The 16,442-nt window shown below is 38.2% G+C and overlaps 1 protein-coding gene across 1 annotated transcript in view; it reads left to right on the top strand.

The window, feature by feature from the left end:
* Positions 1–16,442, top strand: part of LOC147571470 (EF-hand calcium-binding domain-containing protein 13-like) — a 28,482-nt gene that overhangs the window by 8,917 nt on the left and 3,123 nt on the right. Inside the window, exons 3-11 of the mRNA XM_086696354.1 lie at positions 1,411–1,464; positions 9,586–9,639; positions 11,052–11,156; positions 11,850–11,903; positions 12,669–12,773; positions 13,374–13,427; positions 14,091–14,195; positions 14,768–14,821; positions 15,167–15,271. Coding sequence (XP_086552480.1) covers positions 1,411–1,464; positions 9,586–9,639; positions 11,052–11,156; positions 11,850–11,903; positions 12,669–12,773; positions 13,374–13,427; positions 14,091–14,195; positions 14,768–14,821; positions 15,167–15,271 — 690 coding nt within the window. The remainder of the gene's footprint in view (positions 1–1,410; positions 1,465–9,585; positions 9,640–11,051; positions 11,157–11,849; positions 11,904–12,668; positions 12,774–13,373; positions 13,428–14,090; positions 14,196–14,767; positions 14,822–15,166; positions 15,272–16,442) is intronic.

The raw sequence follows: 16,442 nt of genomic DNA on the forward strand, positions 1-16,442 counted from the left end.
GTTCCTCCTGGAACAAGGGGAAGTAGACAGCCTTGTGAAGAGCTGCCACCAAGCAGTGTCTCCATCTGTTTCCCTATCTACAGGAGACGGTCACAAGGTCATTTCTCATTCATCTCCTTAGTTTCAGTTGAACACAACTTTCCGCCTCTCTCCCTTAGGATAGAGCTGCAGATTTCTGTATAAGTCTATAAAACTTGTTGGGTACCATTTGAGTGAGCTTCCCAGCAGCAGAACGACTCATCGCATGTCCCACCCGTCCACTGTCCAGCTGGTTCCGTGTTGTATTCTGGGACTAAAGTGGCAGAGATCCAACACCATGCTGATCTTACTTCTTGGGTATAAGTAATAAACTATCTTAATCCATTTGGGCTCATTGTCTCATTACCATCAAAATCTGTGGAGATGTGACGAGCCAACCTAGCAGTTTCAGTGGCAATCTTTTGTGATCCTGTTAAATACCATACCTCTTCTTAGGAACTCTTCTTAGGAACTTCTTGACCACTTGTCAGTAACTAATGTATGATGACTAAGTAAAGAGTGGAAAATAAGAAAAAAAAGGGAAATTTGCCTATGATGAGATGAATGAAGTTTTTTAACAATTGCTTCAAAAATACACCAGTCATATGTCACTGGCCATTCCATGATTATCATAGTAATTGAAAAGACTTTTCAAAAAAAATTATATTGGGAATATATGAAAGATTACTTCATTTTTCCTTTTATTATACAATGATAGGTAGGCTTTATGGATATACCATAATTGAGCAGGGTCATAGAACATGGCCAACATCAATAATAGTTTCTTCCAGGTTTATAAAGTAGGGTGAATCTAAACAATTCAGGAGTATAAATTGCCTCTGAGTGGACTCTATCTTCTAGGGCAGGGTCAGCAATGTTTCTATAAAGGTCAAATAATAAATACTTCAGGCTTTGTGGTTGATGTGATCTCTGTCCTACTTCTCAGTAATGTTGTTGTAGTACAAAAGCAGCTGTAAACAATGTGTAAACAAATTAGTGTGGCTGTGTTCCAATAAAATGTTATTTATGGACACTAAAATTTTAAATTTGTGTAAGTTTTATGTGTCACAAATAATATCCTTTTGGGTTTTACAATCATTTGAAAATGTAAAAATGATTCTTAGCTCATGGGCCATATAAAGCTAGGTGGTGAACAAATAAAAAGATACGTGGCAGTGGGCTGGATTTGGCCAATGGACGATAGTTGGCTCACCTCTGATAGGGAATAGGGCACGTCTTCTATCCTAGAATTTCTGAAGAACTGGATTTATAAGTTGAGGATTGACATAGAGCACAATGAAAAGAAGTGGACTTTCACAATATAAGGTTTTCATACTCTGTTTTTCTGAGTCTGCATCATTTTATTATTTTTATCTTTACCTTTTTTTATAGATAATGGGAAGGTTGATCTTGATAAATTGATGGATGGAGTGAAAACTCTTACAGGTGAGAAGTTAATATAAATCTAAGAATATAAGTTTTACTCAAAATTATATTTCAAAGACTTTTATTTCTTTGCTTTTTCTACCATTTTATCCTTCATTTGATAGATCGTTTTTTATCTAATTTCTTAGAGTTACACTTTTAAATCTCTGCATGTTAGTAATAAAATTTAAATTCTGGGGTGCCTGGGTGGCTCAGTTGGTTAAGCAGCTGACTTTTGATTTTGACTCGGGTCATGGTCTGAGGTTCATGATATCAAGCGCCACATGGGGCTCTGCCCTGAAAACATGGAGCCTGCTTGGGATTTCTGTCCCTCTCTTTATCTCTGCCCCTCACTCACTCATTCTCTCTCTCTCTCTGTCTCTCTTTCTCTTTCAAAATAATAAATAAAAATAAATAATTTCAATTGTGTGTCTTGGTAGCAAATTCTTTTTTTTTTTAATTTGACATTAATATATGACACCTCTTCTATGTGGGGGAAAAATATTCTGTATTAAATCAGTGAATAGTAGAGTTAGGACGGAGAGGAAGATGGCGGCGTAGGAGGACGCTGGGCTCACCGCATCCTGCTGATCACTTAGATTCCACCTACACCTGCCTAAATAACCCAGAAAACCCCCAGAAGACTAGCAGAACGGAGTCTCCAGAGCCAAGCGCAGACGAGAGGCCCACGGAAGAGGGTAGGAAGGGCGGAGAGGCCGTGCGTGCTACAGACTGGCGGGAGGGAGTCGGGGCGGAGGGGCAGCCCGCCAGCCAAGCAGAGCCCCCGAGTCTGGCTTGCAGAAGCGGAGGGGCCGGACGGAGTGTGTTCCGACAGCAAGCGGGACTTGACATCTGGAAGGTTATAAGCTAACAGCTCTGCTCCGAGAACAGGAGGGCTGGAGGACAATGGGAGGGAGAGTTGCTGAGCCCCGGGACAACACAGCTCAGTTTGGCGGGGAAGAAAGGCGCTCGCCAGCGCCATCTCCCTCGCCCACCCCCCAGCCAAAATCCCAAAGGGAACCAGTTCCTGCCAGGGAACTCGCTTGCGCCACGCAAACACCCAACGCTGTGCTTCTGCGGACCCACACCTCCGGCGGCGCGCCTGACTCCCTCCAGCTGCTGCAGGGCCCCTCCCAAAGCGGATCACAGAAGGAGAAGTGAGCTGAGCCTGCCCCTCCCGCCCCCCATGCACCTTGCCTATCTACCCCAGCTAATACGCCAGATCCCCAGCACCACAAGCCAGGCAGTGTGCAAGTAGCCCAGAGAGGCCACACCACCCCACAGTGAATCCCGCCCCTAGGAGAGGAGAAGAGAAGGCACACACCAGTCTGACTGTGGCCCCAGCGGTGGGCTGGGGGCAGACATCAGGTCTGACTGCGGCCCCACCCACCAACGCGAGTTATTCAAGACAGCACAGGGGAAGTGCCCTGCAGTTCCGCACCACTCCAGAAAGTATCCAAAATGACCAAACGGAAGAATTCCCCTCAAAAGAATCTCCAGGAAATAACGACAGCTAACGAAATGATCAAAAAGGATTTAAACAATGTAACAGAAAGTGAATTAACAGTAATAGTCATAAAATTAATCACTGGGCTTGAAAACAGTATAGAGGACAGCAGAGAATCTATTGCTACAGAGATCAAGGGACTAAGGAATAGTCAGGAGGAGCTAAAAAATGCGATAAACGAGCTGCAAAATGAAATGACCACGCTTCAGATTGAAGAGGCAGAGGGGAGAATAGGTGAACTAGAAGATAAAATTATGGAAAAAGAAGAAGCTGAGAAAAAGAGAGATAAAAAAATCCAGGAGTATGAGGGGAAAATTAGAGAACTAAGTGATGCACTAAAAAGAAATAATCTACGCATAATTGGTATTCCAGAGGAGGAAGAGAGAGGGAAAGGTGCTGAAGGGGTACTTGAAGAAATCATAGCTGAGAACTTCCCTGATCTGGGGAAGGAAAAAGGCATAGAAATCCAAGAGGCACAGAGAACTCCCTTCAGACGTAGCTTGAATCGATCTTCTGCACGACATATCATCGTGAAACTGGCAAAATACAAGGATAAAGAGAAAATTCTGAAAGCAGCGAGGGATAAACGTGCTCTAACATATAGAGGGAGACCTATAAGACTCATGACCGATCTCTCTTCTGAAACGTGGCAGGCCAGAAAGGAATGGCAGGAGATCTTCAATGTGATGAACAGGAAAAATATGCAGCTGAGAATCCTTTATCCAGCAAGTCTGTCATTTAGAATAGAAGGAGAGATAAAGGTTTTCCCAAACAAACAAAACCTGAAGGAATTCGTCACCACTAAACCAGCCCTACAAGAGATCCTAAGGGGGACCCTGTGAGACAAAGTACCAGAGACATCGCTACAAGCATGAAACCTACAGACATCACAATGACTCTAAACCCGTATCTTTCTATAATAACACTGAATGTAAATGGACTAAATGCGCCAACCAAAAGACATAGGGTATCAGAATGGATAAAAAAAACACAAGACCCATCTATTTGCTGTCTACAAGAGACTCATTTTAGACCTGAGGACACCTTTAGATTGAGAGTGAGGGGATGGAGAACTATTTATCATGCTACTGGAAGTCAAAAGAAAGCTGGAGTAGCCATACTTATATCAGACAAACTAGACTTTAAATTAAAGGCTGTAACAAGAGATGAAGAAGGGCATTATATAATAATTACAGGGTCTATCCATCAGGAAGAGCTAACAATTATAAATGTCTATGCGCCGAATACAGGAGCCCCCAAATATATAAAACAATTACTCATAAACATAAGCAACCTTATTGATAAGAATGTGGTAATTGCAGGGGACTTTAACACTCCATTTACAGAAATGGATAGATCATCTAGACACACGGTCAATAAAGAAACAAGGGTCCTGAATGATACATTGGATCAGATGGACTTGACAGATATATTTGGAACTCTGCATCCCAAAGCAACAGAATATACTTTCTTCTCGAGTGCACATGGAACATTCTCCAAGGTAGATCACATACTGGGTCACAAAACAGCCCTTCATAAGTATACAAGAATTGAGATCATACCATGCATACTTTCAGACCACAATGCTATGAAGCTTGAAATCAACCGCAGGAAAAAGTCTGGAAAACCTCCGAAAGTATGGAGGTTAAAGAACACCCTACTAAAGAATGAATGGGTCAACCAGGCAATTAGAGAAGAAATTAAAAAATATATGGAAACAAGTGAAAATGAAAATACAACAATCCAAATGCTTTGGGATGCAGCGAAGGCAGTCCTGAGAGGAAAATACATTGCAATCCAGGCCTATCTCAAGAAACAAGAAAAATCCTAAATACAAAATCTAACGGCACACCTAAAGGAAATAGAAGCAGAACAGCAAAGGCAGCCTAAACCCAGCAGAAGAAGAGAAATAATAAAGATCAGAGCAGAAATAAACAGTATAGAATCTAAAAAAACTGTAGAGCAGATCAACGAAACCAAGAGTTGGTTTTTTGAAAAAATAAACAAAATCGATAAACCTCTAGCCAGGCTTCTCAAAAAGAAAAGGGAGATGACCCAAATAGATAAAATCATGAATGAAAATGGAATTATTACAACCAATCCCTCAGAGATACAAGCAATTATCAGGGAATACTATGAAAAATTATATGCCAACAAACTGGACAACCTAGAAGAAATGGACAAATTCCTAAACACCCACACGCTTCCAAAACTCATATATACCCTCATATCCCATTGTATATATACCCCACATTTTCTTTATGTGTCCCTCCATCAATGGATGCTTAGGTTTCTTCCATGTCTTTGCTATTATAAATTATGCTATAATGGATGTGAAGATGTAGTTATCTCTTCAAGACAGTGATTTTGTTTACTTTGGATATATACCCAAATCATAATTTCTGGATCATATGTAGTTCCATTTTTAATTTTTTGAGGAACCTTCATACTCTTCACGTTGGCTGCACCAATTTACACTTTCACCAGCAGTGCACGAGGCTTCCCTTTCTCCCACATCCTTACCAGTACTTTCTATCTCTTGTCTTTTTGATGATAGCCATTCTAACAGGTGTGAGGTGATACGTCATTGTGGTTTTGATTTACATTTCCCTGATGATTAGCGAGGATGAGCCACCTTTTAATGGACCCGTTGGCCCTTTGAATATCTTCCTTGGAAAAATGTCTTTTCAGATATTTCACCCATTTTTAAATTGTGTTATTTGGTTTCTTTGTTATTGAGGTATATGAGTTCCTTATATAGTTTGGATATTAACCTCTTATAAGATACATGGTTTGTAAATATTTTCTTCCATTACATAGGCTGTCTTTTCATTTTGTTGATTCTTTTTTTATTATTATTATTCTCAAGTTAGTGAACATACAGTGTAGTCTTAGCTTCAAGAGTAGAACCCAGAGATTCATCTCTTACATATGACACCCAGTGCTCATCCTGAAAAGTGCCCTCCTTAGTGCCTGTCACCCATTTACCTCCCCTCCAAACCTCATCAACCTCAGTTTGTTCTCTGTATTTAAGGGTCTCTTATGGTTATTTTGCCATGCAGAGAAGCTTTTCAGTTTGATGTAGCCCTACTTATTTATTTTTTATATTGTTGCTTGTGCTTTGTAGGAGTCACATCCAAAAAATCATTGCCAAGAGCAACATCAAAGAGCTTTTTTCTCCGTTTCCCTTGGGAGTTTTATGTACGCTTTCAGGCCTTACATTTAATTCTTTAATTCATTTTGAGTTGATTTTTGTGAACAGTATAAGACAGGGGTCTAATCTCACTCTTTGTCATGTAAATATCCAATTTTCCTAACACCATTTAATGAAGACACTCTTTTCTCCATTGAGTATTCTAGGCTTGCTTGAATATTGTTGGCTTCTGTGTCAAATAGAAGTTGGCCATATATGTATGAGTTTGTATCTAAGCCCTTGATTCTCTTTCATTGGTCCAAGTGTGTGTTTTTATGCCAGTGCCATACTGTTTTGATTACTATAGCTTTATAATACAGTTTGAAGTAAAAAATTGTGATCCTCCAGCTTTACCCTTCTTTTGAGGATTGGTTTAGCTTTTGTGGTTCCAAATGAATTTTAGGATTATGTTTTATGTATGTGTAAAAAATGCCATTGGAATCTTAAGAATTACACTGAATCTATAGATGGCATTGCCTTAGTGTGGACATTTTAAGGTTAATAATTCTTCTAATCTATGAACACAGGATATCTTTCTATTTGTGTCTCTTCCAAATTTACTCCTAAGTACTTTATAGTTTGTGATGCTGTTGTAAGTGAGATTATTTTCTTCATTTCTTTTTCTGATAATTCATTGTTAGTATATAGAAACACCATTGATTTTTGTATGTTGATTTTGTATCCTGCATCTTTACTGAATTCATTCATTAAATTTAACAAGTTATTATTTTTTTTTGGTTGAGTCTTTAGGATTTTCTATACTTAAAATAATGTCATCTGCAAATAGACACACTTTTACTTCTTTCTTTCTTTCTTTCTTTCTTTCTTTCTTTCTTTCTTTCTTTCTTTCTTTCTTTCTGATTCTGGTGACTTTTATTTCTTTTCTTGCCTAATTGTTCTAGCTAACACTTCTAGTACTATACTGAATAGGAGTGGTAAGAGTGAGCACTTGTCTTATTTCTGATTATAGAGGAAAAGCTTTCAACCTTTCACTGTTAGAATATGATGTTAAGTATTGAGTATTGTCATACATGGCCTTTATTATGTTGAGATTCTTTCCTTCTATACCTAATTTAGTGACAGCTTTTATCATGAATGGATGTTGAATTTTGTCGTATGCTTTTTCTGCATCAATTGAGATGATCATGTGATTTTTATCTTTCATTCTATTAATGCAGTATGTCACATTTATGGATTTGCACATGGTGAAATATCTTTGCATCCTAGGGATGAATCCCACTTAATCATGCTATATGATCCTTTTAATGTGCTATTGAATTGGTTTGCTAGAATTTTGTTGAGAATTTTTGCATTTATATTCGTCAGGGACATTGGCCTATAGTTTTAATTTTTTTGTAGTATCTTTGTCTGGCTTTGGTATCAGGGTAAATGCTACCTTGTAAATGAGTTTGGCAGTGTTCCCTCCTCTTAAATTTTTTGGGAAGAATTTGAGAAGGATTGGTGTTAACTCTTCATTAAATGGTAAAAATTCAGCAATAAAACCATTTGTCCTGGACTTTTGGGGAAGAAGATTTTGATTATTGACTCAATATCCTTACTTGTTTTTGGTCTCTTCAGATTTTCTGTTTCTTCATGATTCAATCTCAGTAGGTTGTATGTTTCTAGGAATAACTTATCCGTTTCTTCTAGGTTGTCAATTTTGGGGTCTCTGCTCAGGCACCATTATAACCAGATCTGTAGGATGGACTATGCAACTTCCCAGGTGTTCTGGTTAGGCTTCTTGGTCAGATAAGGCTGGAAGCTATATTCATCCCTGGTCAGGGCTTTGAATTTCCTTCCCAGCCCAGTCTCTATATCATAGGCTCCTTTGCTGATAAGGCTTATTGGCTGGGTACCTGAGTCGGGCAGGAGTATCCATCAGTATCCCTGGCCAGATAGTGCCACTAGCTCAGTTCTGCAGAGAGACAGAGCCAATGAGTGGGCTCTTCACTCAGGCGCTGCTGTAAGAGGGGCTGTAGGGTAATCTACACAGTCTCTGGGATGGTCTCAATAGGTTTTCTGGTCAGGCAGGACAGAGGACTATCTATACTCAGCAATAGGCAGGAGCCATGAATTTGCTTCCTCATCTGGATGGGGTGATCGAAGAGGTTCCCAGGCCAGAAAGGCTTATTGGCTGGGGACCCAACTCAAGCAGAATGGTTCCCTGGCCAGAGGGACCACCATTTTGGCTCTGCAGATGGGCAAAACCACTGTGTCAGATATCTACTCAGGCACTGCTGCTAGGAGAAACAATCTGCCAAGATCCAAGTGCTGGTTAACGTAAGCCATGTTTCCCTTCTCCATCTCATTCTGATCTCAAATGGTTAAGACCCACGGATACCTCCCCCCCAATACCTATGGGACAGGACCCAGGTGGGCCTTCCAGGAAGCAACCCACAACTCTGGAGGAGCTGGATGTCTACCTTGGGCTCTCTTTTTCCCACCAGAGAAACCATAGCTCTGGGAAGCCCTCTCAGTGCAGCACTATACTAGCCTGGGAGAGGGCAGTGCAGTCAGAGCATAGCTGATTGTCTTACCCTTCTAATGTGGTCCTTCTCAGTCTCTGTGGTTTCAGGGAGATTCACAGCCTCACAACCATACCCTGGGATTTTCACAATGGTGTCTTGTCTGTGGATACTTGCAAGATGGTCTTTTTGTGAGGGGGACTGAAGTCAGGAAAAACTTATGTCACCATCTTGATGACATCACTCTCTATATATTTCAATATAAATGTAATTTTGTAATAATAAAATTAATTATAATTTAAAGTTAAAGAAAATTAAAATAAAATGCAAATTGGTCCATATCATTCTTGAACTTATAACCAACCACTCAATGATTCTATATAACCTAGTAGATAAAGGCTAAGCTTCTTAAAATTACTTACAAATCCCTTAATAATCTGAGTCCAACCTTCCTCTCTTGTATGAACTTTCCTTTCCCAAATCCATACTTTATTCTTCTGCAGTGCTGAACCGACTATAGTTCTCCATGCACTGCATATGTATATGTTGTATATGTTGTACCCAGGTGTGGTTTTACTTTATATTTCTCAGCCTCTCTTCCATGTAGAAGACTCTTTCTATGCATTCCCCTTTCCTTTAGTTAAAATCTGATATTTTAACTTGCCAGGCACTACATACTCTATGATGTATTCATTTAACACTCTAGTTTGAATTAGTGGTTCCTATATGAGCTATGGCACTCATGGCTCACAGCAGTACCTGAAGTGCTACCAGAGAGCTGATAAATACCAATGATCCAGAAACACTGGAAAAATAGATCAGCTTAAATCCTTGAAATTCAGAGATTTAATATAAGTGTGTATAAAATTATATTAATGGAATTTATCTGGAATTTTCCATCAACGTATGTCCTTTGTATATGTTTTTTGGAGCTCATGACATTGATTACATGTCTCAATTGTCCCTTCTCTTCATAGCTAATGGAAAAGTTGATCTGAATAAAGTGACGGATGGCGTGAAAGCTGTCACAGGTGATTGAGAAGTTAATGTAAACATAGGATCCTAATTTTTACAGAACTGTTTTTCTTCATGCCTTAATTGCTAGGCTAATTCTATCATTTTTACCTCCTATTTGTTTAAGGTTTTCATAACCAGTAGCCCAGAAATTGGAGAATTTTCTGATGTATTCTTCACGAATACACTTCATTTTCCTTATTTTAAGACAGCCAAAATGTACAATAAAAGGTGAAATGGATCTTTGGAAAAGTCCCTGGTAATTACTTAAAGGAGAGGTGATACATTCTTCATGTCAATAGAATTATGAAGATAAGCCATCTGCAGCTTGAAAATTGACAAAAGAGATCTATAATACCCACTTTGTGTCATTGTCATTTTGAGTATGTTAGTCCAAGCCTCCCAAGAAGCAAAAGCCGGGGCAGGGTTAAACATGCCAGGACATTATTAGGGGAAATGCCTGCGTAAGAGAAAATAAGGAGGATGCCTGAAAGGCTGGGAGGCTGTCAGACTGCAGGGCAAATCTGTCACCAGGTGAAGGAAAGAGGAAGAAATGTTTGGGCGGAAGCATCCTAGATTGTCATGCAGTCTGAGGAGGGCCTGGCAAAAGTGCTTTCAAGAATCCTCTGGTTAGAATCACCATCCTGTATCTTCCAGGAACAGGGCTCCCCTAGTATCTTGGCTGCACTTGTGATTGGCCAGTGCCAATGATACATATGGCATTAGTGCAAAAAAACACAGGTTACTTTCAAAGCAGAAGGTGGGGCCCTTGGTTAATTATGTTCTCCATAGTTGGAACTCCTGTGGATACATTCTCATGACCACCGTTGAGAGTGCCATCTCTCTCTCTCTTGTTTTTTTATTAAGTATAATTTATTGTCAAATTGGTTTCCATACAACACCCAGTGCTCATCCCAACAGGTGCCCTCCTCGATGCCCATCACCCACTTTCCCCTCTCCCCTACCCCCGATCACCCCTCAGTATTGTTCTCAGTATTTAAGAGTGACAGTGCCATCTCTTATTAGCCTTTAGAAAGCTGGGGCACCTGGGTGGCTCAATCGGTTAAGCGTCTGACTTCAGCTCAGGTCACGATCTCACGGTCCGTGAGTTGGAGCCCTGCGTCGGGCTCTGGGCTGATGGCTCAGAGCCTGGAGCCTGCTTCTGATTCTGTGTCTCCCTCTCTCTCTGCCCCTCCCCCATTCATGCTCTGTCTCTCTCTGTCTCAAAAATAAATAAACTTATTTTAAAAAAGGCAATTATGTTTCCATAAATGACATTATCTCCATGTATTTGGGCAGAGCTCAGTGATCATTACTTTCCCCAGCTCATAATCCTATTGTTTTAGCATCCTAATTTAGTTTAATTATTTGCAATAATTTGATTGTACTTAAATTCCATGTATGTCATTGTTTTAATCTTTTTATTAAGGAGAAAATGTTGATGTCAATAGCGTTAAAGCTGTTCTGGGAAACATGGGGATCGAGCTCAAAGGTAAAGAATGCTTGGAGCTGGTGAAAACTCTTCCTTTTAAGGGTAAGCATTTTAAATATTGATGTATTCAAAGAGAGGTTTTTTTTTAAGTTTATTTATTCATATTGAGAGGGTGAGAACATGTGTGAGTTAGGGAGGAGCAGAGAGAGAGGGAGAGCGAAAGATTCCCGAGCAGGCTCCGCACTGTCAGCACAGAGCCGGACTCAGAGCTCGATCTCACAACCCGTGAGATATGACCTGAGCCAAAACCAAGAGTTGGATGCTTAATTAACTGCACCACCCAGCTGTCCCCAAAAAGAAGTTTTAGATTTCTGTGTCTGCGAGAAGCTCTAAAATTATCTCCATTTCCTAAGTTCTAGAAAATAGAAAATCCATTTCAAAAAAAATTTTTTTTAGAATGTCCACTTATACCTGAAATGAATCCCTAAGTGGTTTTACTTTTAGATTAGGAAGCAGCATTTCCATTACGATGGGTCTTTTTATCAATAGTGAAAAACAAACAAGGAAAAAACAAAGGTTAAACTGGGATTTGTGAAAGAAGAAAGGATTAATAATTGGAAGTGAATAAAGGCAGGATTGGGAAGAAGAACAGAGGTGTGCATGATGTGCTAAATTTCACCCGATTTTCTCTCAAATTTTATTAAAATAAGAGAAAACTCTTGAAAAGTCATTTTTCCTAATTTCTCTGTGATTTTCCACATTTCTCTGTGACTTAAATTCTGCCTTTTCTTATAGATGATGACAAGATCTTTCAAAACAGGTTGCTAGAAGTTGTGATGTCTCTAAAAGGTACGTGAGGAGCATAATGAGAGTGCAGACCAATATGGGATCCTTGCTTTTATACTGTTTCCAAGGTGTTAGTGGTTGCTGCTATACTGATCATATATACTGACTGCAAATTTATGCTCCCACTGAAGATCAAGCTTCACGTTAGCTGCTGATCTTTTACTTTATATCTAGGAAGAAAGCCTTCTACTTTCTCAAGATTCTTCCAAACTTTTCAAGAGAAAAAATACCAGATTTCAAGTTTGCATAGCAAACTGTGACAGACAAGATTAGCACTGATTCAGGGAATTTAATCAGCTGCAGATAAATACTAAACTGGGAATTCAGTCATCAAAACTTACTGTTTAGAAGTAAAAAATGTTTGCCTCCAGAACTAGAATTCACTTAGCATTTATTCAATGGTATTTAAAACTTTGTATTTTATAGTCTGATCCCCAAGACAAATCTCACGAGAAGTGACCTTCGTTCTAATGTCATAGTTGACTTTCTCTATAGGCATAATAAGGTCCTTAGTCTCTTGTTCTAAAATTGGTGTGTTTTTTTTTTTCACATTTTAGAACAAGGATTATTAACCTTACTACTAAGGGGGGTCTGTGAATAGGCTTTAGAGAATATATGACCCCCCCCCCCCCTCCCGAAATGATATGTAATCTTTGTGAACACTAGCATATAGCTCATGCAATTCACAACAGGGCATGTGTCTCTAAAAGCTTTATGAACCTCTTTTTTGAAGTTACATAATTTTCTTCATGGACTCTCTTTCCTTAGATGGGAAAGTCAATGTCAACGACTTGAACGCAATACTGGATAATATGGGAATCAAGCTCTCAGATAAGGAACTTGAGGCTCTGACTCAAAATCTCCCTGGTGATGGTGAGCAAGTTTCCAGATACCATAGTTCCATGTTGGGAGAGCTTGGACAATAAAGGTTGCGAGGGAAAGGGCCCTTAGGAATGGTAATCTACACTGATAGTAGGAAGCTATAAGTACGGGCAAAGCATGTAAACAGCATATAAGCAGCCAGCTACCAAGTCACCGTGAAAACATTGCCCTTTGTATGAATGTCTTTTATGTTCTTTACCCATATTATGGTCACTAGAGGACAGTCTTCCACATTTTAAAAAGAAACATGCAGGCCACTTAGATGACGGTACTTCTGAATTTCTTCCCATTACTAATGCGTATAGCTTTGAAATGGTAGAGAACTATAAGTAAAATTAATATTTTTGAAATGGCATGTTTTTATGTTTAGGCTTTTCTTTCTAGTATTAATGAAGACAATGAAAACTGAATAAATTAATAGCCTAGAAAGATATTCTTCAGTAAATAGTTCTTAAGTAAGCATATATAAAGTACTTAAGATAATGCCTGGCACATAGTAAGTTAGGATTTATTATATTTATTCCCACATTGTTTTTCACGATATTTCATGAGTCTTTTATATCTCATTATGACTTTAATTTTCTTTTGCAGTTGATAGGAGGACTTCTCCTAAAACACCGATGAAGGAACTGCAAACTTTTACAGGTAAATGAGAAGTTGATGTAAATCTAGGGTTTCGGTCCTTTATAATAGTTTTTTTTCAGTGGTATTTCTGGTATCTTATAAATTCTGATGTTTTATTTTTAAATATATGAATCCTGGATTGACATTAGGAAAGTTTCTACACTAGGATACAAGACTATATGTCAATTTTAAATCCTAAGTTTTCTGTTACTTGTGCAAGTAACATGCTTTGGGTCACAAATGTTTAAATGAAAAATATCTAGAAATGTATAGAAAATGGCATGGTGAAGCTTAGAAATGATCAAGATAATGTATTCCTGATATCATCAATAATTCTTACCAAAGCAAATGTTTTTGAAGAATAATTTATATACGAATCTGCGTTATCTTAATTCACTCATCAGATTTTATTCTGAAAGTTGTTTTTTTCCAGCTTTAGGAAAAAAGGTCTTTAATTTATAATAAATGTGGTATTTTATTACCATAAGATACCATAAGATATGCTCCTAAAGATATGCTTTATTACCATAAGATATGCTCAACGGTTCTGCAATTGAGAACATCTTCGCCTAACACCTCATCTTGATATTAGGATATCATTAAACTTCATAGAACATATTTTACAACTTGATAGAATACCAGAGTTCCAAAAGCTTATATGTCTATTGTTCCCTCTCTTAAAAGATGAGAAGGTCGATTCTAATGACCTGAAAATTTTCCTGGGAAGCCTGGGGATTGAGCTCACAGATCAGGAAAAAGAGAAGCTACTGAAAACACTGCCAATTGACGGTGAGATTGATAGAGGTGTCATGGAGGTCTTTTGTTGGTCTTTAGGTCTGTGTAAATATTTCCAACTTTGTTTCTATTTATTTTTCTCCAAAAGTATAAAAGAAAAAATATTAAATTGAGTTTTAAGTATATAGAAACCTGTTACTGTCGCTTAGAATTTATATTGGAAGTTAAATAACCCTTTAGACAAGAGTTGACATTAACAGCTAAACATATTGTTACCTATCAAGCTACTAATTTGTTCATATCATGAGAAGAGAAAAAAAAAGAAAGATTGGAGATCCATGACAAAAAAATAAAGATGGGAAGCAGAAATTTAAAAGCACAGGGAAGCTATACTCATGTTTGAGCAAGGAGACTTCCTCAGGTACTGGAATAAAGAAGTTTGTCACAAGGAGAGAGGTTTTTGTTTCCAAACTTCATTATATTAGATGAAATAAACTAAAAATTAGAGACAACTCTTCTTAAAATGTTATTTTTGAAATTATTTATTTAAATTATTATTTATTTCACACCATTTTTGTGATTTCATGTTAATTTCCCCATTGCATGAATTATGGCTTTTCTTACAGCTGCTGGAAAGGTATATCACAACAGGTTGCTAAAGGGTGTGAAATCTCTCAATGGTGAGTAAGACCCAATTAAAAGTCATACTGTCTGACATTCCCCAACTTGACACTTTTATTCCAATTATGAATTCTGGCTCCTCACTTTGGTATCATTCCTTATTTATGATTCTTGCAGTCTACCCACATTTTAACTGATAACAGCGTATATTTTATCTTGTAGGAAGTTCCATATGGAACTTGCATTTTTTTTCAACTCTGTACACCCCTTCTCCATGCACGAAAAAATCACTTCACCTTAAACAAACAAACATAATAAGTAAATAAATAGAAAGTTGATATGCATGCAGAATTTTGGCATAATACACTTTTTTTTTCATGTTCCTACCTTCTGTCTTTCCTAAGGGGGAAAGGTTCATGTAAATAACCTGGACAACACCCTTAAAAAATTGGGACTTGAGCTCACGGAAGAGGAACTTGCAAAGCTGTCCAAAAATCTACAAGTTGATGGTGAACACTACAGATGTCCTCAGGCCATTTTTTAATTTTTCCTTTATATCTGATAGGTTTGAAAATAGATTTAATTGACAGATACATGTTAGAAAGTTTGGAGGAGAGCCCAATTTTATTTTTTTTACTTAAGTCTTTAATTTTAATTCCAATATAGTTAACATAGAAAATTATATTATTTCAGGTATACAATATATCAACAATTCTATATATATGTGATAAGTATACTCTTTAGTCCCCATCACCTGTTTCACCCATTCCCCCACCCACCTCCCCTCTGGTAACTACCAGTTTGTTCTCTATAGTTAAGAGTCTACTTCTTGGTTTGTCTCTCTCTTCTTTTTTTTTTTTCTTTGTTTACTCATTTTGTTTCTTAAATTTCACATATGAGTGAAATAGTATAGTATTTGTCTTTAACATTTCTCTTAGCATTATACTCTTTAGCTCCATCCATGTTGTTGCAAATGGCAAGATTCCATTCTTTTTTAAGGCTGAATAATACTCCATCACACACACGCACACGCACGCGCGCGCGCACATGCACACATGCACACACACACACACATATGTGCTACGTCTTTATCCATTCATCTATTGATGGACACTTGGAGGAGAGCCCAATTTTAAAGTCAGAATAAATCTTGGATCTTCATTACAATTAACCTAAAACAGCATCATCTTTCCGTAAATATACCAAAAACTGCAGAGGGTGCTGTCAGGACTCTAATAGCCTAAATAATAAGAAAGCAAAATAATAGGGATATGAAAATCTATTTATAGAGAAGTCAAGCCATTCTTCTATCTATCCTTCTGTCTAATGAAATCTTCACTCGAAAATGTGTTCAAAGATTTTTATCATAGTGCATGAGACCTTCAAGCTCCATCTGCCTGTGTGGACATATCTTCTCTCATTTTTCTAACTGTTCAAGCCATGTTGAGCTGCTTGTAGTTTCACATGCATAGCATGATGTCCCTGGACATTTTTCTCAACTTCTCCTCCATGTGAAGTCTCTTCCATCCTTCCATATTTCATATCAACTGCTCTGATACATTAATGTAGTTCACACACATCTCCTGCAGGAAGCAATCTTAGAACATACCAAGCTGGATTAGTGGTCCCTTCCTCAGCTGTTTGTTGGTACATGAAGTAAAGTTACCAGAATACCTGGCC

This window comes from Puma concolor, unplaced genomic scaffold (assembly GCF_028749965.1).
Source record: "Puma concolor isolate L17-30 unplaced genomic scaffold, mPumCon1.1.hap2 unalloc_scaffold_26, whole genome shotgun sequence".
Lineage (NCBI taxonomy): Eukaryota > Metazoa > Chordata > Mammalia > Carnivora > Felidae > Puma > Puma concolor.